The 24424-nt window shown below is 45.9% G+C and overlaps 1 protein-coding gene across 1 annotated transcript in view; it reads left to right on the top strand.

Annotated features, from left to right (window-relative positions):
* Positions 1 to 24424, top strand: part of ldb3a (LIM domain binding 3a) — a 214160-nt gene that overhangs the window by 151580 nt on the left and 38156 nt on the right. The window contains exons 12-15 of the mRNA XM_072491352.1: positions 646 to 822; positions 14968 to 15096; positions 20138 to 20203; positions 23313 to 23449. Coding sequence (XP_072347453.1) covers positions 646 to 822; positions 14968 to 15096; positions 20138 to 20203; positions 23313 to 23449 — 509 coding nt within the window. The remainder of the gene's footprint in view (positions 1 to 645; positions 823 to 14967; positions 15097 to 20137; positions 20204 to 23312; positions 23450 to 24424) is intronic.

Here is a 24424-nt window from a genome sequence, read left to right as displayed (position 1 = left end):
ACTGCATACATCCTCCATTAGATCTTGTACAGTTCTTTCCGGGGGCTTTTTTTCCTCCGACCAAACTGTGCTCTTTACTAAATCTTCCATTGTAACTACTGTCCCAGTTCTTCTCCTATCGAATATTGAATCCATTGTCTGTCTGTAGGGGTGGAACTATCTTACCAGGCTGATTAGAAATTGGCCATAGCAGCATTCAGCTCACTTTGCTTTGCTCAGTGTTGGTACGCTGATGTGATACTTTAACCATTGCTAGCAACAGGAGAAGGGAGTGGCTACATCAGAGGTGTGAAACTCGGTATCTCCTCACAGTTTTACAGAACCAAAACTGCCCTCACAAAAAAAAATCAAAATATTCACTGGCTTATCCTTTTTACTGGGGATGAGATATCCATTCTGGTATCCATGGTATTTTCACCTCCAAAATGACAACCTAGCTCAACAACTATTCTGTTCTAATTGTACCTGTAAAATTGCCTCTCCTACAGGCCCAGGACCCATTGGCTGTTTGGTGTTGTTGTGGTTTCCAAGATGTTGGCTGTGCAAAATCCTGCTGGTGTTCGTTCTGTAATTGGATCGACTTGATCTGTTCGGCATCGAGGCTTGTTTGTAATGATTTGTTTTTCCTTCTGTAATTTGGATTAGCACACCTACTGAGCACGTTCAGCCAGCTTCAGCAGTGGCCAGCCCTGCCTATGCTGCTATGCCTGTTGCTTCAGCCAATCCGCCTGCTGTCACTAACCTGCTGGCATCGCCGATCTCATCACCAGCTGCTGCCAATCAAGACCGTCGTGCTGCGCCAGCCTCGCCTGCCCTGCAAAGGTATCGATTTTCTGCAAGCAAGATAGGTGATGTGGCCATTTGGTAATGCCCCTGTCACTTTGCCCTTTGAGAGAAGCTCAAAAGGACTCGATCCCTGCAACATCCTTGTCTGTTCAGTGTATGTGCAAGTATAACTGTGTCCTTAGCATAGATTAATTCACATGCTGTCTGAGCTAATGTGGGAAAAATACGGTCTTGGGCATGGGGTACGCATAGAGCCTCTTGGGCTATCCCCCGATCACCATTTCCCTAGGGAACATTCCCTTATCTGTAATTCGAGTCCACTATGAGGCATAAAAGTTTCTTTTCCTCCTCCATCATCGCGGATCTTCTCTCCCTTTAAAGGGCCCCACTTCTTCAGGGGCTATAGTGGCAGTTTCATTGTGCACGGCCAGCAGTTTCCTCTCAATGGTACTAATACTGAAATCCTTTGGGAAAGACACTCTTTAGTCAAAGCCAAGCCATGCAGAATACAGTCCTGAGGTTGACAATTGGTGGACTCTGGACTCAGACACTTCCACACACATTAACCTTACCAGCAAATGACCCAATCGATAGATAGGTTTTATCTGTCTTCCCTGCTGATAAGGTGCCATCTTCTCATTGATCCTTACGCACATGTTTGAGCCTCTTGGTCTCGCCTCTTTCTTTCCTGTACCTCAGTTACCTAGGATAGTGGGGTGACACTCTATTGGGGAAGAGCGCGCACTCTTTGTATGAAATAAAAAGAGAAATGATATTTCTTCATGAGATATATCTCCATTTTTAACAGTGATGGGTTTCTACACTTGTTGAACCTACCCCAGCCGACAAACACTTGCTGCCTTTTGTCATGAAGAAATTCTGTACGGTTTGTTTTCCATCCAGGGCACTCAATCTCATGATAGGACCATAGACATTTACTGAAATAGCCTAGTGTGCCTGTGCCAGCTTTTGCTAAAACGATCAAAACTAATCCCAAACCCTGCTCTCTCCCCTTTGTCCTGTATCTGCTCCAAATGTTTAACTGTTCATTCCTTGACTGCCTCAACTATTCCCTGTCGCCAAGCATTTAATTCTCTAATAATTTGCTGTGTAGTTTCTAACCTTTCTTTGCACTTTTTTAGTGACCATCAAACTGCCGACTAGTCACAACTGATTCCCAAACAGAGGAAAATAGCCTTGCATATTTTAATCAAATCGCTTCATAAATGTAAAAAATCTATTAAATCTTCTTGGTCATCTCCGCTCCAATGGAAACAGTTTCACTATCTTGTCGCGATCATTTTTCACCCTTGAGCCATCTTATTTAATTTTTACCGCCAGTGGACTTTGGTTCAAATGTCGATTCTATCAATGGTATCCAAAACTGTACACAGTCTTCTAATGGTGACTTAATCGCTGTCCTGTGCAAATTTCAAATTGTCTCCTTTCCCTTGAGCTCTCCTTATAATACCCAAAATACTCTTTGCCGTTTTGTGGCTTTATCTTCTACACACTCTCCTTTGCGACTGTAGGTCTCCTATTCACCCCACCCTACAACAAATTGCATTTATCCTGCTTGTTAAGAATTTGGTTCTGCTGCAGCTATCTGCTCGGGATCATAGAACATAGAACAATACAGCGCAGTACAGGCCCTTCGGCCCACGATGTTGCACCGAAACAAAAGCCAGCTAACCTACACTATGCCATTATCATCCATGGGCGTCATTCTCCGCCGGCGGGAGTCTCCGTTCTGCCGGCGCTCGGGGGTTTCCCGACGGCGTGGGGCTGCCCCACAATGGGAAACCCCATTGACCGGCCGGTGTTACGGAGACTCCCGCCGGCCGGTCGGCGCAGAAATGTGGCGGGGCGGGTAGGAGAATTTCGCCCCATATGTTTATCCAATAAATTTTTTAATGCCCTCAATGTTGGCGAGTTCACTACTGTAGCAGGTAGGGCATTCCACGGCCTCACTACTCTTTGCGTAAAGAACCTACCTCTGACCTCTGTCCTATATCTATTACCCCTCAGTTTAAAGTTATGTCCCCTCGTGCCAGCCATATCCATCCGCGGGAGAAGGCTCTCACTGTCCACCCTATCTAACCCCCTGATCATTTTGTATGCCTCTATTAAGTCTCCTCTTAACCTTCTTCTCTCCAACGAAAACAACCTCAAGTCCATCAGCCTTTCCTCATAAGATTTTCCCTCCATACCAGGCAACATCCTGGTAAATCTCCTCTGCACCCACTCCAAAGCCGCCACGTCCTTCCTATAATGCGGTGACCAGAACTGTACGCAATACTCCAAATGCGGCCGTACAGGGTTCTGTACAGCTGCAACATGACCTCCCGACTCCGGGAGGAATCAGTTTGGTTCCTGCTTTTCTACCAAAGCCCTACTCTCGCTGCTTATGTTTTACTAACACAGTAGCAGGATCCAGCACGGTCGCATTGTGGATAGCACAATTGCTTCACAGCTCCAGGGTCCCAGGTTCGATTTCGGCTTGGGTCACTGTCTGTGCGGAGTCTGCAAATCCTCCCCGTGTCTGCGTGGGTTTCCTCCGGGTGCTCCGGTTTCTTCCCACAGTCCAAAGATGTGCAGGTTAGGTGGATTGGCCATGCTAAATTGCCCTTATTGTCCAAAATTGCCCTTAGTGTTGGGTGGGGTTACTGGGTTGTGGGGATAGGGTGGAGGTGTTGACCTTGGGTAGGGTGCTCTTTCCAAGAGCTGGTGCAGACTCGATGAGCCGAATGGCCTCCTTCTGCATTGTAAATTCGATGATAATCTATGATAATCCAGGAACACAACAATGAAACTCCTTTGTGATCTCCATATCTTAAGCATGCCTCTTTACTTATTCCAACAATGAGCCAATTTAACACGGGCCAAAACATCATTCAGTTGGTTCATAAGCTGCCATAGCCCAATAGTGGACAAAACATTTGGAACGTGGGGCGGGATTCTCCGATCCCCCGCTGGGTCGGAGAATCGCCTGGGGGCGGCGTGAATACCGCCCCGACGCCGGCTGTTGGATTCTCCGGCGCCATTTTTTCAGCGGGGGCAGGAATCGTGTCGCGCCGGTCGGGGGCCGTTGGCAGTGGCTCCCCCGCCGATTCACCGCTCCGCGATGGGCCGAGTGGCCGCCCGTTTTCAACCAGTCCCGCCGGCGTAAACCAGACAAGGTCCTTACGGCCTGCGGAGTCCTCGGGGGAGCGCGGGGGGATCTGGCCCCGGGGGGCGCCCCCGCGGTGGCCTGGCCCACAATCGGGGCCCACCAATCTGCGGGCGGGCCTGTGCCGTGGGGGCACTCTTTTCCTCCGCGCCGGCCGCTGTAACGGTCCACCATGGGCGGCGTGGAGAAGAACCCCCCTGCGCATACGCTGAAATGATGCCAGAACACGCTGCCGCTCCTGCGCACGTGCCAACTCGCGCCGGCCCGCGGAGGCCCTTCAGCGCCAGTTGGTGCGGCGCCGGCCTAGCCCCTGAAGGTGTTGAGGATTCCGCACCTTCCAGGCATGCCACTCCTCGGCGCCGGTACCGTCCGCCCCGCCGGATAGCGGAGAATCGGCCGTGGAGTATGTTGAAAATCACTCGTGTTTACATACCTTTCAAAAACTAACGTGTACACTAACCCATTCAGGCAAATTCTTACTCAACAAAGAGAAATAGATTTACTTTGCTATCTCTCCTCCCCACCGTGCAAAGCATATTGCTCTGTTTCGGTTGCTTTTCTGTTCTCTGGTCGCATTGATTAGATAGAATTTAATGCACAAGAAACAGACCTATTGGCCCAACTGGTCTGTGCTGTTATTTATACTTCACACCAACTTTAAGAGGCACTAGCAGCACAAGTAGTGCAGGGCAGCACGGTAGCATTGTGGACAGCACAATTGCTTCACAGCTCCAGGGTCCCAGGTTCGATTCCGGCTTGGGTCACTGTCTGTGCGGAGTCTGCACATCCTCCCCGTGTGTGCGTTGGTTTCCTCCGGGTGCTCCGGTTTCCTCCCACAGTCCAAAGATGTGCGGGTTAGGTAGATTGGCCATGATAAATTGCCCTTAGTGTCCAAAATTGCCCTTAGTGTTGGGTGGGGTTACTGGGTTATGGGGATAGGGTGGAGGTGTGGACCTTGGGTAGGGTGCTCTTTCCAAGAGCCGGTGCAGACGCGATGGGCCGAATGGCCTCCTTCTGCACTGTAAATTCTATGAAAGTTGTTATGCATTTTGTCAATTCTGTTTTTGCCCTTCCACCCAAAGTATAATCATATCAAATGCTTGGAGGGTTGTTCCATGATCAATTGACCAGGATGTCACTGTCCTGATTGAAGTGTTAGGTTGACTGGGCAACATGTTAAAGGTGCAACATGCATATTAGCCATTTGTCCCAACCAGTTCATGTCAGCGTCTGCCTTCCACATGAGAGGCAACTGGTGGTGATTTAACCTGAGGGTCACCACACCACTGGCGAGGGGCAAGGTTGAGAAGGTGGGGCTTTCGTGAATAACCTCAGCCAGTAATTGAACCCACGCTGTTGGCCTTGCTCTGTTGTCCAGGCAACTGAAGGATACCACCTCGAGTACAATCATTGCATCAACCCCCTCATGGTATACTTGATCTTCTCAAGTACAAAAATTCCATCAGGTCTGATTTTTTTTATGGGTTAAAGGGATATGGGGAACAGGTGGGGAGGTGGATTTGAGACCAGGAAGAGATCAGCCAGGATCTGATTGAATTGCGGAGCCGGCTCGAGGGGCGGAATTGCCGACTTCTGCTCCTCATTCCTATGTTCCTATGAGAAAACATTATAATCATCTTTACCTGCCATGATGCCCCATCCTTTTATCCCATTTTATTTCATCCATTTAGCTAATCTAATCTTAAACACTGACAGTTTCTACCTCAACCACCAGCTCCGGAAGTGAGTTCTCTGTGAGAAGATGCTTGTCCTTCCCCCCCTCGCCTAACTCTCTTCCATTTATTCTCATATCTAGGCCCTCTTGTTCTAGACGCCTCAATGACTATTACTCTTAGTCCAGCTCATTCCGTCCACAATTTTAAACAATTTAGTTCTATTATCCTGTAATCTGCTTTTCCCTAATGATGAAAGCACCGCGTTTGATTTCCTCATTTCGTCTAATTGTTTTAGATTTATTCTATATCAAACAGCATTCTCGCGAATCTCACTGAACTAAAACTGAACTTACACTAACTGAGGTCTTATTCAGGTTTTACATAGACATGCTGTTAACCTCCTAGCTTTTATATTCTGTACCTTGCAATATTTCTACCTGCTTTTTTACATACCTATCTGTGCTTCTGCCTTTTAATGTCTTTGAACCTATAATTCAAATCCCTCTGGTTTTCCCACAACTACTTCCATTCAGAATAAAATTACTGTTTGGATTGGATTGGATTGGATTTGTTTATTGTCACGTGTACCGAGGTACAGTGAAAAGTATTTTTCTGCGAGCAGCTCAACAGATCATTAAGTACATGAGAAGAAAAGGGAATAAAAGAAAATACATAATAGGGCAACACAACATATACAATGTAACTACATAAGCACTGGCATCGGATGAAGCATACAGGGTGTAGTGTTAATGAGGTCAGTCCATAAGAGGGTCATTTAGGAGTCTGATGACAGTGGAGAAGAAGCTGTTTTTGAGTCTGTTCGTGCATGTTCTCAGACTTCTGTAGCTCCTGCCCGATGGAAGAAGTTGGAAGAGTGAGTAAGCCGGGTGGGAGGGATCTTTGATTATGCTGCCCGCTTTCCCCAGGCAGCGGGAGGTGTAGATGGAGTCAATGGATGGGAGGCAGGTTCGTGTGATGGACTGGGCGGTGTTCACGACTCTCTGAAGTTTCTTGCGGTCCTGGGCCGAGCAGTTGCCATACCAGGCTGTGATGCAGCCAGATAGGATGCTTTCTATGGTGCATCTGTACAAGTTGGTAAGGGTTAATGTGGACATGCCAAACTTCCTTAGTTTCCTGAGGAAGTATAGGCACTGTTGTGCTTTCTTATTTTTTTCACCATAAGTATATACCTCACACATATTCTTTATTAAGTTCGCTTTAAAAAGTGGACGGATTACTTTGATTCGGATTTCGGCTGTCACAGGTTTCCAATTTGTTTGTGCAGTTAGTGAGGGCAGAGGATATCTGAGCAAATGGTCCCAAAGTGCTGTTTAGCAGGTTCCTTAATTGGGGCAAATTCATTTCCATCCTTGAGCGACTTCACTGTAGCTGTAATAATCTCCAATTATTTATGAGCTGAGTCACTATGCAACTGACACAGAAAAATGGCTCAAATGGGGAAAATGTTGTCTTGTCATTCTCACAACTGATAAGATTAGCCATTCCAGTGGTTTAGTGGATCACACTGAACCTCACAGACCAGAAAGGATTCCAGCTTCGGGTCCTCATCTGTTAGCTGATCTCAGCTGGGAGAACTGCAGGGGCACTGTTGTAGATGTCAGCATTCCTGGGCTGGGGGTTGGAAAATAACTGGGCAGCATTCCTGCTGCTGGGCAGAACCCTTTGGCCCTTGTTGGAACTGCTCAGGTGTGACTGTGTCCAGTTTGGCTATCGACATTCACCGCTTTGGCTGATGCGTGAAACTTTACCACTTGTGGTGAAGCATTGAAAGGCTTAAAGAATGGAATTGCTCAGTTGGTGCCTATGGGACAGAAGAAGGAAGAGTAGAGAATGCAGCAACAATGCAATAGAGAATGCCCTTTGGGCAAGTACGACATTGGCATGCTTTGGTGGCTATTTGGAGTTGTATTTGTGAGCCAACACTGCACTACTGGAGATCCATGGAGTAGCTGTCACACAGTTACATCCATAAAACGTAATTGTAAGCAAGAGATATTCCACCAAACCTTGCAGCAATTGTGTAAATCCTTACTGCTGGCAACCATTTTACAATCTGCACTTGAATTTCCTCTGCCAAATTAGCATGTGAATTGACTGAATTTACAGGAGTTCAGTAGTGACATTCTCCAGTGCATTCCTGTATTGCTGCGAGAAGAATGAATAAACAGATGAGCATTAATGTTGGGTTTTGGCACACCAGCAACCGGACAGTTCTGGCACATCCTGGTGAGCTGAATTCCAGATTGAGCATGCCTTTTGGTTTACTGCCATTAGATTATGGGTGCATAACCTGTCCTTTGCAATAGTTCTCAACTTCTCCCCCATATCTCCCTTCTACATCATTGGAAGTGAGATTATAAATTATTCTTAATTGCATAATCTATAGAGGCACAAAAATTATTTTTGGGAAAAAAAGGATGATGTAATGGCAGCACGATGGTGCAGTGGTTAGCACTGCTACCTCATGGCGCCGAGGTCCCAGGTTCGATCCCGGCTCTGGGTCACTGTCCGTGTGGAGTTTGCACATTCTCCCCGTGTCTGCATGGGTTTCGCCCCCACAACCCAAAGATGTGCAGGGTAGGTGGATTGGCCACGCTAAATTGCCCCTTAATTGGAAAAAATGAATTGGATACTCGAAATATTTTTTAAAAGGATGAAGTACCAAGAAGTAAGATGAGGTTGGCTATTGGAAACAGGGCACATTTGATGCAAGGTTGCACACTTGCAACATCATTCCCAATTGATCAAAAACCAAATCACTCGGCCGATTGAAAGGGTCAGAGCAGTGTTTCTGCCAATCTCAACACTCCAGGTCCTGCCCATAATCTAATGCTCTAGTTTAATTGGTGTCTGCTGATGCAACCTGTGGTGTTGAGCTATGTACGTCTTTGTAGTGTTGATGCCTTTCTCTCTCTGCTCTGTGTCCTCTTCAGAGTGGCTGCACCTTCCATTGCTTCACCCATGCAGCCTGGAATGCTTGCTGGGTCCAGGACTACATCCCTGGCTGCTGCCACTGTAACCGCTGCTATCTCTGCGCAGATTAGGTATATCCATCTCCCTTCACCTACTTTCCATCTCTCGATATGGACCTTATGTAAAGCATTGCCGCAGAAAAGATGTCACTAACAGTAAACATTGGAAGCCCAGAGTGTTCCAGGAAATAATAAATGGCTCCAGCACACAGTGGACCGCACTAATTCACCCCCTTTACCCCTCTCCACCCACTTGTTTTTTGACTATTCTAAAACTTGCAAAAGTCCGGTGAGCATCTTTGAAGTTGTCAATTGGAAATCTCTTTTTGGAAGATTATGGGGGAGATGGTGGTACCTAGGCTAATGCTTTGGCGACATAAGTTCAAAACCGGCTGCTGGTGAAATTTGAATTCAATTAATTAAAAAATCTGGCATTGAAAGCTAGTCTCAGTAATGGTAATCATGAAATGATTAACAAATTTCATGAAAATGGCTGAACAAACCACTCAGTTCAAGTGTAATTAGGGGTGGGCAGCAAATTCTGGCTTTGTCAGTGACGCCCACATTGCATGAAAGAATCAAAACGGGCGGGAGTGCCTCGGGCGGGCGGGAGTGCCTGGGGGCAGGCGAGAATGCCTTGGGGCGGGGGGGGGGCTGCCGTGTAGAACCTTGGAGTGGGGGGTTGCCTTGGGGTTGACAAGAAGTGCCTTGAGGGGGAGCTGAAGTACCTTGGGGCGAGGGGAATTGCCTTGGGGCCGGCGGGTAGTGCCTCGGAGGGGGGGGGGTTTGGTTGGGGTTGTACTTCAGGGTGGACAGAAGGTAGTTGGGGTTAGAATGCATTCCGATTAACTCTTGCAGTGATGCCCTGAAGCTGATTTTTTAAATAAAAATTTAGAGTGCGCAATTCATTTTTTCCAATTAAGGGAAATTTAGCGTGACCAACCCTGCACATCTTTGGGTTGTGGGGGTGAAACCCACGTAAACACGGGGAGAATGTGCAAACTCCACATGGACAGCGACCCAGAGCCGGGATCGAACCTGGGACCTCGGCGCCGTGAGACAGCAGGGCGAACCCACTGCTCCACCGTGCTGCCCCGTCGTGGAGCTGATTTTATTTTATCCAACAACACCAATTTTCTGGCAATCCCAGTATGCCATAAAGTGAAACGCATAATCCAATTTGTCTCAAGCACAAGAACTCAGGAGCGGCACGTTCGCGCAGTGGTTAGCACTGCAGCCTCACGGCGCTGAGGACCCAGGTTCGATCCCAGTCCCGGGTCACTGTCCATGTGGAGTTTGCCCATTCTCCCCGTGTCTGCTTGGGTCTCATCCCCACGACCCAAAGGGTAGGTGGATTGGCCACGCTAAATTGCCCCTTAATTGGAATTTTGTTTTAAACAAATCAGCGCAAATCTTGTTGTGGGAGAAAGGTGTAGGAAGTACCAGGGTGGGAATCCAATCTGACAGAACACTTGGAGTAACGTACTAAACCTTGATCAAAATCAGGCATTAATGTTCATAGTAAATTCTGACTCATTTAAATCTGAATCGTTTCATGCTTGCTTTTAAACAGTTGGCATGGAGGAAGGGGAGTCGGTATTCAAAAAGTTTCCAAACCCCTGGATTCTTTTGTTATTTCAAAGATAATTAAAAATGTGTTTAAAAATGTTTCAAAATGAGTAAATTAAGGAACAAAAGCCGGGAACACTGGAAATACTCAACAGGCATGTCAGGATCGAAGGAGAGGGAAACAGAATAAACATTTCAGGTTGATACATCTGCTGAGAGCTTCCAGCATTTTCTGTATTTTTCCAGATTTCCAGCATCCCTGTGTTTTGCTTTTACATTGGGGTGAATTGTTTTTTATTTTCCTCAGTGTGCAGCATGAAGCGATAAGTGTCCATGTTTGTTACTGCAGTGAATTCTCATTCTCAGCTGGGCCTCAACAGAAAGAGTTCTATCCCAAAGCCGCTAACTTTGCAGCACCCAGTTTGTCAATATTGCTGGAACAGGCTGCTGGTGACATCCAGTGGCTGGCGTGGAGTACTGCAGTTCAATTACTTACACCCAATGGAAAAGGACTAATTCTGGGATTCTGTACTGCGGAGCCAGAGCCTTGCTTGAGACCAAGTGCAGGTCAGTAGCTCCAGTTGCTCATCCCTTGCAACCACAAAAAATGCTTGGAGCTGTTGTTCCCCCATCGAATCTCAAAACAAATCAGTTCTGAAGCAAAGTTGTCTTAATCTAAAATGACACTGCAGTGAAGTTTTGCTCATTTGTTCTTTGTTGCCTTCCTGAATGCTTTAAGCGATTTGAAAAATTCCGAACTCTCGGCTCTTTCTATGCTGGTACTGTGGCTCCGCGAAAGAGGAGTCTCTAAATGCCACTCTCCCCGAGTTTGCATTTATTGCTCTTGAGAAGTGTGGTAGCGTGACCACTCCACCAACTGTACCTATGGAAGTGTCATCCAGCAACTGACAGCTTGACTACCTGGAAGGGTGCTGAGCGAGTGAGCGGACTCAGGAGGTCCGAGAGGTCCCGGAGGTCTCTGAACTGATTGTCTTTTTGACGGACTCTCTTTCCCTTGCTGTCTTTTGCCATGAATATAAACTCTAGACAATTTACACAGAGAGTGGCGGGTGTGTGGAATGCACTGCCAGCAGAAATGGTGGAGTCAGAGTCATTAGCGACATTTCAGCGACTCTTGGACAGGCACATGGACAGCAGTAAATTGAAGGGGTGTAGGTTAGGTTGATTTTAGATTTGGATAAATGGTCGGCACAACATCGTGGGCCGAAGGACCTGTACTGTTCTATGTTTTATTTAGTATGTTATAAGGGACTTAAGGGGGAGGGATGTGGTAGTGTGGCCTCTTTAAGGGGGCGGGCTTGTCAAACTACGTGATCGACTCAGGTCAGTCACAAGGGAGTACACAAACCCCGGCCAGTAGGGAGTTAGCAGGACCCCAGGCAGTGTGGACCCCAGAGCTAAAATAATAAGACCTGCTTTATTGTGTCTGCACCGGTTACTTACCTGCCTTTGCCTTTCATTAATAAACCCCATGTTAACTACTGGAAGCCCCAGTGTATGGCTCGAGCCACTACAAGAAGGTTGTGGTGAGCCACCATCTTGAGCCGTTGCAGTCCATGTGGAGTAGGTGCTGTTAGGAAAGGAATCCAGTAACATGACCCAGCTACAGTGAAGGAACAGCGATATCGCCCCAAGATTGGATGGTATATGGCTTCTTGCAGGTGATGGTGTTTACATGGTTCTACTGTCCTTGTATTCGAGAGTATTCAATCATACTCCTGAATTGTAGACAGGCTTTGGGGAATCAGGTGAGTCACTTGCTGCAGAATTCCCAGCTTCTGACCTGCTCTTGTAGTCACAGTATTCATAAGTGAGTTTCTAGTCAATGGTAACCCCAGGATCTTGATGGTGGAGGATTCAGCAATGGGAATGCCTTTGGGGGAGGTAGTTAGATTCTCTCATGTTGCCTGGCAATTGTGTGGCACAAATGTAACTTTTCCTGAACCTGAACGGTCTTTCTGCACATGGAGACGGATAGCTTCAGTAGATCAGGAATCATGAATGATGCTGAACACTATGCAATCATCAGAGAATGCCCCCTCATCTGACCTTATGTTGGAGGGAAGGTCATTGATGAAGCAGTTGAAGATAGTAGGGCCAAGGACACTATCCTAAGGAACTGCTGCAAGTAATATCGGACTGGGGCGATTGAACTCCAACAACCACAACCATCTTCCTTTATGCTAGTCATAACTCCAGGTGGTGGAGAGTTTTCACCCGGATTCCCATGGACTCCAGTTTTGCTCGGACTGCTTGATGCCATGCTCAGTCAAATGTGCCATGATGCCAAGGGCAGTCACTCTAATGTCACTTCTTGAGTTCAGCTCAGTTGCCCATGTTTTGACCAAGGTTGTAATGAGATCCAGATTTGAGTGGCCCTCGTCAAACCCAAACTGAGCAGCAGTGACAGGTTAAGTGCCACTTGATAGCCCTGTCGATGATACCTTCCATCACTTTGTTGATGGTCGAGAGTATACTGATGGCCAGGCTGGATTTGTCCTACCTTTTGTGGACAAGACGTACCTGGGCAATTTTCCACTTTACTGGGTAGATGCCAATGATGTAACCATGATTGAACTGCTTGGATTAGGGTATGGCTAGTTCTGGAGCACATGTCTTCAGTACTATTGCCAGAATGTTATCAGGACCCATAGCCTTTGCAGTAGTCAGTGTCTTCAGCTGTTTCTTGATATCAGGTAGAGTGAATCAAATTGGCTGAAGACTGGTAGCTGTGATGCTGAGGATCTCAGGAGGATGCCGAGATGGATCGTCCCCTCGCACCTCTGGTGAACGATGGTTCCAAATGTTTCAGCCTTGTTTTATTTTGCACTGGGGTCCTGGGCTCTCACTGAGGATGGGGATATTTGTGAAGATTCCTCCTCCTCCAGTTAGTTGTTTAATTGTCCACCATCATTCACAGTTGGATGTGACAGGACTGCAGAGCTTAGGCCTGATCCGTTGGTTGTTGGGTTGCTTAGCTCTGTCAATTGCATGCTGCTTATGCTGTTTGGCACACAAGTAGCCCTGTGTGGTAGCTTCACCGGGTTGATGCCTAACTTTTAGGCATGCCTGGTGCTGTTCCTAGCATGCTCTCCTGCACTCTTCTTTGAACCAGGGTTGATCCATCAGCTTGATGGTAATGGCAGACTGGAAGATATGCTGGCTATGAGGTGGTTAGAGATTGTGGTTAAACACAATTCTGCTGCTGCTGATGGCCCACAGTAACTCATGGATGCCCAGTTTTGTGATGCTAAATCTGTTCAAATTCTATCCCAGTTTGCACAGTGGTAGTGCCACACACACACAACTTCAATTTCCTGGCTTGTGGATGGGCGTTGTCAAAGGCACAGAATTTGTCTCCTTTTCATCAGCAATGGGAATGCCACTACCAAACTGGAAGTACCACAAGGGCAATGTAACTGGCACCCTGATAATGGACAAATACTTTCACATCCTTTCACTCTGACCCTTTGGCCATAATGACTTGGCAGAAACGGGCAACAGCAATCACCCCACTGCTATTGGAAACGTCACTCAGCGGTTCCATGGCCTGGATTTTTAAAATATATATTATCCCTCTCTCTTCACCTGTTAGTCTGATAGTTACCACCATACAGACATTGGACGAGGGTCAAAATCTAAGCTTTTTTTTGCCTTCCTGAAAAATCTAAAGGAAGGAAACTCGAGGATTGTCAGCATTTTGCTTGCCAAAGGCTCAGCACCTTCTAAAACATGAAGCACGGTACTGCTTTGTAAATTTCCTTATCACAGTGCCTACTTACAATCTCTCTGTATGTATAGTGTTCTTTTAAATGTTACCTTCCCTTTAAGCAAACTGTTTCTTCTTTTAAACTTATTGCAGGTTTAAAAATCCGTTGTTTTTTCTCTCTCTTCAAAATTCAGGAAATAAATGATGACATTTGTTGAAATGGAAAAATGTTTCAGCCTTGGAGTTTTACTGGGCTTGTACCTGCGTGCGACCTGATCTCTCCATTGATAAGGAAACCGTTCATCTCCTTTTTAAGTTAGATGGTCACCAGAGGAAATTGAGAATTTAGGGGCTGTTCAATGCTCTGTGTGCATTGCCTGACAATTACTGCATCTGTTGCAGCCCAAGCATTTGGAATAATGTCTGGTTAAAGTATTTTATGGGGTTAAACGCTTTATCCCTGAAAGGTTTTTTTTCTGCATATTGGGCCTTTTCTGCCTCCTTTCAGCATACGCCATTCCTGAATCAAGCAAGTATCTTGGTTGCATTCATTCTAAATGATGTTCTTGAATTGGGCATGAAGAGATATAGAGAGAGGTCCGTGTCCGAGGAGATTGCCTAGTGGTTGTTTGTGAGTTTGGAAATCATCAATGGCTCAGGAAGAGGGTGCAAGTACCGCGACATACACACCAGGATTTCCCTGGTCTTTGCTGAGCTCTTCTCGTCTCAGATGGGGAGGGGCACCAGTTGGGTTCTGACAGCTGCCCTCACTGCCCCTGGGCTAGGAAGGAGAAAAATCAGCCAGGATTCCTGCAGTCTGATGACCTCTGCTGAACAGTGAGAGGGTGCGTTCAAACACAGCTATTATGCCATTGATAGCTTGCCAACACTCACTACCTAGGGTCACAGATGAAGAATGGTTACTTGCGTTTAGTACTGGAGGGTAATCTGTGCCAGAAAAAGTCAGGAAGGGAATGAACCAAACTGGTGAAATGAAATTGTCATAATACGTGTGTGTTTTCTTTTCAATTCTTTGTGGGGTAGATTCGGTGTCAACCCACCAAGACCAACGAGTGCCTTGGAGGCGATTCGTATAACTCCACTCATCAACGCGCCTTCCTTACCCAAACGAACCAGGCCTAGTTCTGTTCCTCTGGGAAAAGCAAACCTGAGGTACCACAAATCCGTGGAAACTAATCCTATAAAGGGCCACATGTGCAGAGCATATTTGGATAAACATGGATTTTTAAATGTATAACAAGCACTGGGAATAAATCTGTAAATAGTCGAATAATTCATTATGAATTGTATTGTAATGAATCGACGTAATCAATTGCAGTGTGTGCTACCATTTTAATTGATGTGTTGCAGATATATTGAAATTTTCATGCAGAAATTGTCACCGCCTAAAGTTTTCAACATCCACCTTTGGAAAGTAGAGTAGTGTGGCACTTAATCCACTCTGGTGCAGAACTCAGGGAGTGTTACCCTGTCAGCAGTGTCGTCATTCAAACAAGACTTAGGCACCCTCTACCCTCGCGGGTGGATCTAAATATTTTCATGGCATTATTTCTATGGCACAAGAGAAGTTTAGTTCTCCCGTGTCCATCAATATTTATCCCTCAAACAACCCCTAAAATATCTGGTCATTATTTCATTGCTGTTTGTGGGACCAAGTTGTCTGCAAATAGCGCCGACTGAGACAACTTTTTTGATAATGAAATGAAAATCGCTTATTATCACAAGTAGGCTTCAAATGAAGTTACTGTGAAAAGCCCCTAGTCGCCACATTCCGGCGCCTGTTCAGGGAGGCTGGTACAGGAATTGAACCGTGCTGCTGGCCCGCCTTAGTCTGCTTTCAAAGCCAGCGATTTAGCCCTGTGCTAAACTGTAATAATCTTTATTCGTGTCACAAGTAGGCTTACAGTAACACTGCAATGGAGTTACTGTGAAAAGCCCCTAGTCGCCACATTCCGACGCCTGTTCGGGTACACTGAGGGAGAATTCAGAATGTCCAAATTAATTAGCAGCACGTCTTTCGGGACATGTGGGAGGAAACCGGAGCACCCGGAGGAAACCCACGCAGACCCAGGGGGAACGTTCAGACTCCACACAGACAGTGACCCAAGCCGGGAATCGAACCTGGGACCCTGGCGCTGTGAATCATCAGTGCTACCCACTGTGCTACTGTGCCGCCCTTCCTTTATCTTTCCCTTCCTGCAGAGAAGTCTCTGGCCTTGGCTGTTAACTGTATATCTACCAAGGTTACAGCAGGAGATTGGGACAACATTATTGAAATTCTACCCCAAGGTTCTACTGAAAGATTTTTGACGTTTGCCCAGACATGGGTACTCTATTGGAGCCTGGCTGTACTGCTGAATGCTGGCCTGGCCTAAACATTTTGAGGCCACAACTCTTAACAAGCGAATCTGATAAAGCAGCAAATTATGGGGGGGGTCTACTTAAAGAGTTCTGTGGTTTACAGCTATCATATACTCTTAAAATATCTCAAATCCCATTTAATTAATACCTTGAATTTAATAATTCACAAAATAAATCAGAAAAATTCCCACAAACTCTGCACCCTATCTTCCAAAGTTCTCTCCCTTCCTTTGTAATATTATTTGCGCCGTCCCTGGGTAAACCCTCCGTTGATAAGTAACGGTCCCAGTCGTCACTAGATTCCCATTGCCCATGGGCTGAGCCAAAGCAGATCTGCCATCCTATGGGGTCTCTGTGAAGAATGCAGAAGCATGTGTCACTGAGGCCCCATCCCCAGCCTCTGGAGACTGCCGTCCCAGGGTAGGATTGACAACGTCAAAGAAATAAGGAAGAGGGCAGCCAGAACTGAGACAGATGAAGAGAATAATAGAAAGATGGTGACGGATTAGAGAGAAAGTAGCAAAGATAGAGGGAGAAAATAATATAGGAAACATCAAACAGGGATAGAAAGAAAATAGAGAGTGAAGGGGCGCATGCGCGGGAGCATCAGCGGCCGCTCACGGCATTCCCGCGCATGCGCAGTGGAGGGAGTCTCTTCCGTCTCCGCCATGGTGGAGACCGTGGCGAAGGCGGAAGGGAAAGAGTGCCCCCACGGCACAGGCCCGCCCACGGATCGGTGGGCCCCGATCGCGGGCCAGGCCACCGTGGGGGCACCCGCCGGGGCCAGATCGCCCCGCGCCCCCCCCAGGACCCCAGAGCCCGCCCGCGCCGCCTTGTCCCGCCGGTAAGGTAGGTGGTTTAATCTACACCGGCGGGACAAGCATTTTAGCAGCGGGACTTCGGCCCATCCGGGCCGGAGAATCGCGGGGGGGGGGGAGCGCCAACCGGCGCGGCGCTATTCCCACCCCCGCCGAATATCCGGTGACGGAGAATTCGGCAACCGGCAGGGGCGGGATTCACGCCAGCCCCCGGCGATTCTCCGACCCGGCAGGGGGTCGGAGAATCTTGCCCCTGATCCCCATTTTAAACTAATGTGCATCTGCTAATTTGTAAATTTCTCATTACAAAGTTCCTATGGTCATATTTTTAATTGAAGCTGCCTATGTAAACTTGTCACATTGAAATTGCACTTTCCTGTCAGTAGTAGCAGTAGAGTGCCCTGTGACAAGTTTACATAGGCCATTTTGATTACAATTTTTAAAAAAAATTTAGAATACCCAATTCAGTTTTTCCTATTAAGGGGCAATTTAGCGTGGCCAATCGACCTGCCATTCACATCTTTGGGTTGTGGGGGTGAAACCCACGCAAACACGGGGAGAATGTGCAAACTCCACATGGACAGTGACCCAGAGCCGGGATCGAACCTGGGACCTCAGCGCTGTGAGGCAGCAGTGCTAACCTCTGTGCCACCGTGCTGCCCTTTGATTACAAATTTGACAAAGGGATTTATAATGCTATAAGTGTACAGCATGAGCATGGGGATGTGAAATTTTCAATATATTATGCATGCATACAACTGCAACACTATTTAATGGTAAATAATTATACTTTAAACATGTTGATTACACGTGATAATTATTTGAATATATTTCAAAATGTATTTTTCTTCAGTTTTTGGAGAATTATTTCGAAGTGTTAGATTTTTCATATATACCCTCCCCATGTGGACAGCGTGATGTCAACAATTCAATAATTCCTCCTCCCAGTGTGCCTAATATGCACCGATATCATCCAAAGTCAAGAACAATCTAACTTTCCAAATCTTTGAGATCTTTGTGGTTTTTGAATTGCAGTAACTGAGTTTTTAATCAGAATACATTTTTTAATAATCACCTATTTCATAATCCTTTGTTGCACGCACCATTTTGGAATCTGTGCTTTTTCCACCTGTGTTTAATGCTGGTGGGTGTCCTTTTAAAGAGGGATTCTGTTGGCAAAGTTTCCTTTGTTGCTTTGTCCAATTATATCTATGGTGCTCCTTAAAGCCTTAATGTAAGATCTGGGTTTGAAACTAAACGAGACACAAGATGGTATCATCACTCTCTCCTGGGAGTTGGGTCCTTTCACTTCTGGGATGTAGGTTCCCACAAGGAAGAGTTGAGGGTACGTTCTATGACGGGAGGAATAGGCAAAACACTGTGTACTTCCGGTCGGTCATGGAATCACGATAAGCAGCAAAAGCCCATTGTCGGTGGAGGAAGCTATAACAGAGCTCAATAGTTAGAGACTAAACGAGGTTGACACTGAATTGGTTAACATCCCAAAGGTAGGATGATCTAAAGCTCCTACAAAAAGTGATGTTTCCAAAACCTTGACACAATTCACCCAATGCAGACCTTACTGGACAAGGTCCAGTCTAACTTTTACTATCATACTCCAAACAAATTTTGAATTCTTGAATGGACAGCATAGAAGGAATGAATTTTAAGTATCCAACTATCAAAAAGGTGGACGACAAAGAAATAGCATTGCTACACAAACAGTGAACAGCAGCTTCTGTGTCAGTTTGGCTTTCTTCACTCAAGTTGACGTTTTAGCCCAGTATTATTACAAAATAGAGATTATTTAGAATGAAGGAGACTGACCAGGTCCTACAGATGGTTCATGTTGGACCTCTGCTTTTCATAATATTGATTTATTTTCTCAATATTGATTTATTTTCTCTGTGAAGACGGTGACACTGAATTGACTTTTGGAGATCGAAGGGGAGTAGTAAAGGCTTATTCCACAATGGAAGGTGAATGGACAGTGGATGAAAATAAGCATCCTCACAGAGCCAAGCTTTTCACATTCCCAAAGATGATTTAAGAAATGTAAGTGGCTGTAATAGCAGACCACTCGTTGAAAATGATTCAACACCGCTTGGGTCATTCACAAAAGAATTGTTGACGTAAATCTCATATCAAATAGATGTCAATATATATCAGCAATGTTCTCTGTGCAAGCTACATCATATCAGGACATTGGCAACTCAAAACAAATGGAAAATGGCTCCACCGCACAACCTTTAACTTTTAGGATGCTGTAGACAAAGAGTTAAGGATTGTCTTTGAGCAGAACAATAGGGTAAATTTGTACAGCTCCACCCCTGCTGAAGAATTTGGTTAGACAGGAGTGCAGATCAGACATGGGCTAATTCTGTGAAGTGCAGCCATAGAATCCCTACAGTGCAGAAGGAGGCCATTCGGCCCATCGAGTCTGCACCGACCTTCCGAAAGAGCTCTCTATCTAGGCCCACTCCCCTGCCCTATCCCCATAACCCCCGCGCTTTGATCATAGCCAATCCGCCTAACCTGCAGATCTTTGGCCTGTGGGGGAAACCGGAGCACCCGGAGGAAACCCACGCAGACACGGAGAGAATGTGCACACAGTCACCCAAGGGTGGAATGAAACCCGGGTCCTTGGCACTGTGAGGCAGCAGCGCTAACCACGGTGCCGCCGTGCAGTCCCATCTTCTATGTAGGGATCTTCAAAGGTACAAAGCCTAGCTCTAACACACAGTATGTGTGTAGTCTGTCTGTTCTGAAGCTGCTTTCACAGTTGCTAAATTACTCTGGCCATATTAGTGACAACCCTTAATGGAATATAATAGTTTGTTTTTTCCTGTAATCCACAGTTATCCCTCAAAAATATTTTGCTTTCCTTGTCGAAAATATTAAAATGGATTTTTAGGAGGGTAGCATTTCCTTTCACGGGAGAAAATGCACCATGTTCTTCACTGACTGTGAGGTTTGCATTTTGTTTAATACCTTTTGTCTCCTCTTGACCACAGTTGGCAGCAGAAGACGTCTTCCTCCGTCAGCCACCAGTCTCAATCAGCACATAACTTAAGGACTAGGTACCTGCTAGATTTGTGTCAAAATCATTTCAACTCTTTAACAGAGCACTAATGCTGCACATGCTGCGACAGTGCCATATTAACCAGTCAACAGAGATGCCAAGTATTCACATTACACAGAAGTAGTCTCATTTGTCCTGTTTCCTCTCGTTCCAGATTTATTTTGCAACTTTCTTATTTAATTGAGGCTGTTTCAGTCTGAGCAGCAAGTTCTCAATTTCCCAAACTTGTGATGAATTGAGATTGCCAAATCCAAATCAGCCCAGGTTGCGGTAAAGTTCTAAGCCTCTCGTGCAATATTTTGAAATATAAGGGAACCAACCTCTCGAACAGCATTGCAGCCCTTGTTAATATGCCTCGTAGTTTTAAATGCCCTGACACACATTTGCCACTGCCAACAAAATACATTGAACTGCATGACACAACATCCTACCCCAGTTAAACAGTGTAACCTCCAATTTGCTGTGAGCAACACGTCCGAACATCTACTAGGCCAGAAGCAAAATTGGAAAAAGCGGGAAGGCAATAAAGGAGTAAGGAAGAGTCAATGTGGAATATTCACAGAGAACTCTCAGCACCCATAATTCTTTCCATTCCCCCCATTGCCTTTTTAGTCTTTTCTTTTGAATGTTGTCATCTCTGTTTCTCAGCTTTAACTTCATCATGCTTGAGGAAAATATCCTAATCAACAACTAATCCAATATTTCTATTTTAAATCCTTTCACAGTTTTTCCTTCATAATCCAATATCACACCTATTAAATGCCTCTTGCTGAACATGCTTTTATTCTTGATGTTACCAAATACAGTGAACATTGTTCCAGAATTCAGCAATATTGGGGTAGGCAGTACAGTACTGCAACAGCGGATTGACCATCTGTTATAGAGAGCACATGATATTCAATTCCATTGCTGTTAGTGAAATTAAGTTGAAGGCACTGTATGTAACAGGCAACACATCCAAGACTGTCTGTTTCGCACCACAAACCGAGACAAATATCTACCCTAAAGCCTCTTATAAGGAGGACTCATGGCACAATGGGTGGTGTGGTGATTCTGATTCTGAGTAAGAGGGCTGGATTCTTCCGCTTTGCCCGCCACAAGATCGGCATGGGTGAGACGCCGACAATGGAAAAGTCCATTGACCTCGGGCGGGATTCTCTGGTTGTTGGGGGGGCACGACCGGAGAATCCCGCCCCCACGGTGCGATCTACCCGAACGGGAACAGAATCCTGTAGCGAATGGGTTTATCTGGGAGTTTCCCGGCACTCGGAACACCGAGAAACACCACGCTGTTTGACTTCTATTCAAGTAGATACAGGGCCTCAGCGGGGAATGAACCGACGAGGCAGCACTTAGTCCCATTTTCTGCACTGAGGAGCTCCGCTTGCTGGAATCCCTCAGTACAGGAGATCGAGACGCTATTTTGAAATGGTGTACCACACTCTCGACCCGCCCCAACTCTCCTATAAGGAGGTTGTCAGAATCCCCTGCACCCACGCATGGTACCCCTAGGCCTGACCCACAGTGTGAGGAAAATGCCAACTTGGCAGTGCCAGCCTGAGCTTTAACCCAAAATTGACCTGATCACCCGGAATTCCAACCCCAGTTTCCATTCAAATTTGCCTGATCATGGCCAGAGTCTCGGGCCTCATTTATAATTGTGTGCCTGGAATCAGAGTCTCTGGTGATAGTTTCATTCGCCTGGCATAGCTGTGGTGTCAGTGAAATTCCAAACGCTGAAATGGGGGAGGAGCTAAGAGATTCAACAGCTCGGTCAAGCTAAGAAAATGTCTAACTCTGCTATGCAAACAGACTCTCGGCATGATCAGTGACTAGCTGAGGAAGGAGCTGTGCTCCGAAAGCTAGTCATTCGAAACAAACCTGTTGGACTTTAACTTGGTGCTGTGAGACTTCTTGCTGTGCTCACCCCAGTCCAATACCGGCATCTCCACATCAAGGTTTAGGAAGGCCATTTGTGCCATCTTAGCTCACCCAGCTTCCAAATTCTACTAACCCCAATTACAGCATCTAACTGTTGGTTGAATAATTCCTGTGGTTTTACTTCCGCTGCCTCACCAAGAAGACAGTTCCAAGTATCTATTATGGATTGAAGATATCCGGATAGGCTTTTGTGGTACCTTTTTACGGTTTGCATTTGTACCCGTTGTCTTAGCATCAGAATTTAATGTCAAATCTTGATTGAAGTTTAACCTTCCAGTACTCATTATCTGATAAAATCCTTTCTCAATCAGCTTGCCTTTATGTTTAAGAGGCCACATTTCTCCAGTCTTTCCTCAGTTCAATCCTTTGGCTTTAGCAACTTGTGCTACTTTTCAGCACCTCCAGCGTTCCAAGGTATCTCGGTGATCAGAAATAGACACAGTGCGCAGGTGAGCTGAGGTTTTGGACCAATGCCTCACTGTTTGGAAGAGGGAGGCGATGTTCCTAAACTGTTGTCTTTGTCCGTACCTTGTGCTCCCAATTTGCTGAGTTTGACCTCGGGTTGGGTCTGGCAAAAGCACCGTCTGTGACTTTGTACTTCTCAGGTTTAGTTACATGATTCAGCCTTCTAATTGCTGCTCTGCTGTACTTGGACATGGTGTTAAATTGCCTCACCTTCACCACTGACGGAAAAGCAGAAAAGTGACCAGAGGCAAAATCTCCTTTAAGAAATGGAAAAATGCATTTTTTTTTCAACCAAACCAAGAATGTAACCTTCAGGCTGGACTGCTGAGAAGATGCAAGATAACACTACCAGGGGACCTGGTAAAGCTATTCAAAAGCCACTGGCCTTGTCCTGATTTGCAGTTTAAAACTTTTGGCTTCAGAAATACTTTGCATGTATTCACTCATATCTCTGATGGAATTGCAGATGAGTAGAGAATTGACTGCTTACTGAATGTCTTGGATTCAAGTCTTTTGAAGACCTACTGATCCAAGGTCTGTGTAAACTGATGATAAGAAACACTTCTGCTGTTCGCTCCCAGTCATGGATTTGATAACTTGCCTTTGGCATCCTGTTTGGGTCTGTTCCAAAGGTGATCATTTAATCGTATTGCCCTTGTGTTTCCCACTCACTTTCCATCCTGTGTTTTTAAATTCTTCAGTCACGGCTTCACAAGCGACATCACAGTGGCCGGGCCTCCAGCTCCTCAAGTTTGTACAGAAGCCTCAAATCCAGCTTCTAAACCAAAGATTGTCAGCACAGCGAGTATCCGACCTGCAGCATTTCATTCGACTGGAGGTAATATATTACAGCAGTGTTTATTTTTGGCTTTGTTGGCAGAAAAGGTGGCTATCGAAGCAGTCATGGAAAGAACTCCTGCATTTAAGAAATATTGAATGAAGTAGGCCTCCCAATGCTAAAATGAAACTTTTCAATCTGAAGTATATATATCATTGGCATCAACTTCTTTATTTCTGTTGCAGTACATAAAATAGTAAAAACCCTTCACTTACAGAAACATGTCCCAATATTTTTAAGTACAATTGTTTCAGAATTGTTGGAGAAACACCTCCAATATTTTGAGTCTATGTGACTTCTTCAGAGCCGAAGAGAAGGAAAAATGAAAATAAAAACAGAAAGCACTGGACAATCTCAGAAGGTCTGACAGCATCTGTGGAGAGAGAAGGGAGCAAATGTTTTGAGATTGGATGACTCTTTGTCAAAGCTGGAGAGAACTGTTGTGAGGGGGGCGTGGAGCGGTGGGGCAGGACAGGGGACCAGAGATAGGTGGAGATTGACAAAGGTGACACGAACAGAAAGACAAAAAGAATGTAAATGGAGTCATTAAGGCTGAGAAGGGTGCTGATAGTGACACATTAAGAGATTGGAATGTGTTGATGGCAGACAGAGGTAAGCAGTGTGTCAAAGGGCAACTAGGGATGGGGAGGGGGGGAGAACAGCACAGTGGCGCAGTGGTTAGCAATGGGACTGCGGTGATGAGGACCCGGGTTCGAATCCCGTCCCTGGGTCACTGTCCGTGTGGAGTTTGCACATTCTCCCTATGTCTGCGTGGGTTTCACGCTAAATTGCCCCTTAATTGAAAAAAAAAATTGGGTACGCTAAATTTATTTTAAAAAACTAGGGACAGAGAACAGATGGCCCAAGTGGGATGGGGAGAGGGGAACAAAGGTGAGGGAAGAATAGATTAATGGAATAAATGAAACAAAATTGATAGAAATAAAAATGGGGTGAAGGTGGAGGAGAGAGATCACA

The sequence above is a fragment of the Scyliorhinus torazame genome, chromosome 28 (genome assembly GCF_047496885.1).
Source record: "Scyliorhinus torazame isolate Kashiwa2021f chromosome 28, sScyTor2.1, whole genome shotgun sequence".
Taxonomy (NCBI): Eukaryota; Metazoa; Chordata; class Chondrichthyes; order Carcharhiniformes; family Scyliorhinidae; genus Scyliorhinus; species Scyliorhinus torazame.
Note: the sequence above shows the minus strand (reverse complement) of the source record. Positions and strands in the feature narration are given on the sequence as shown.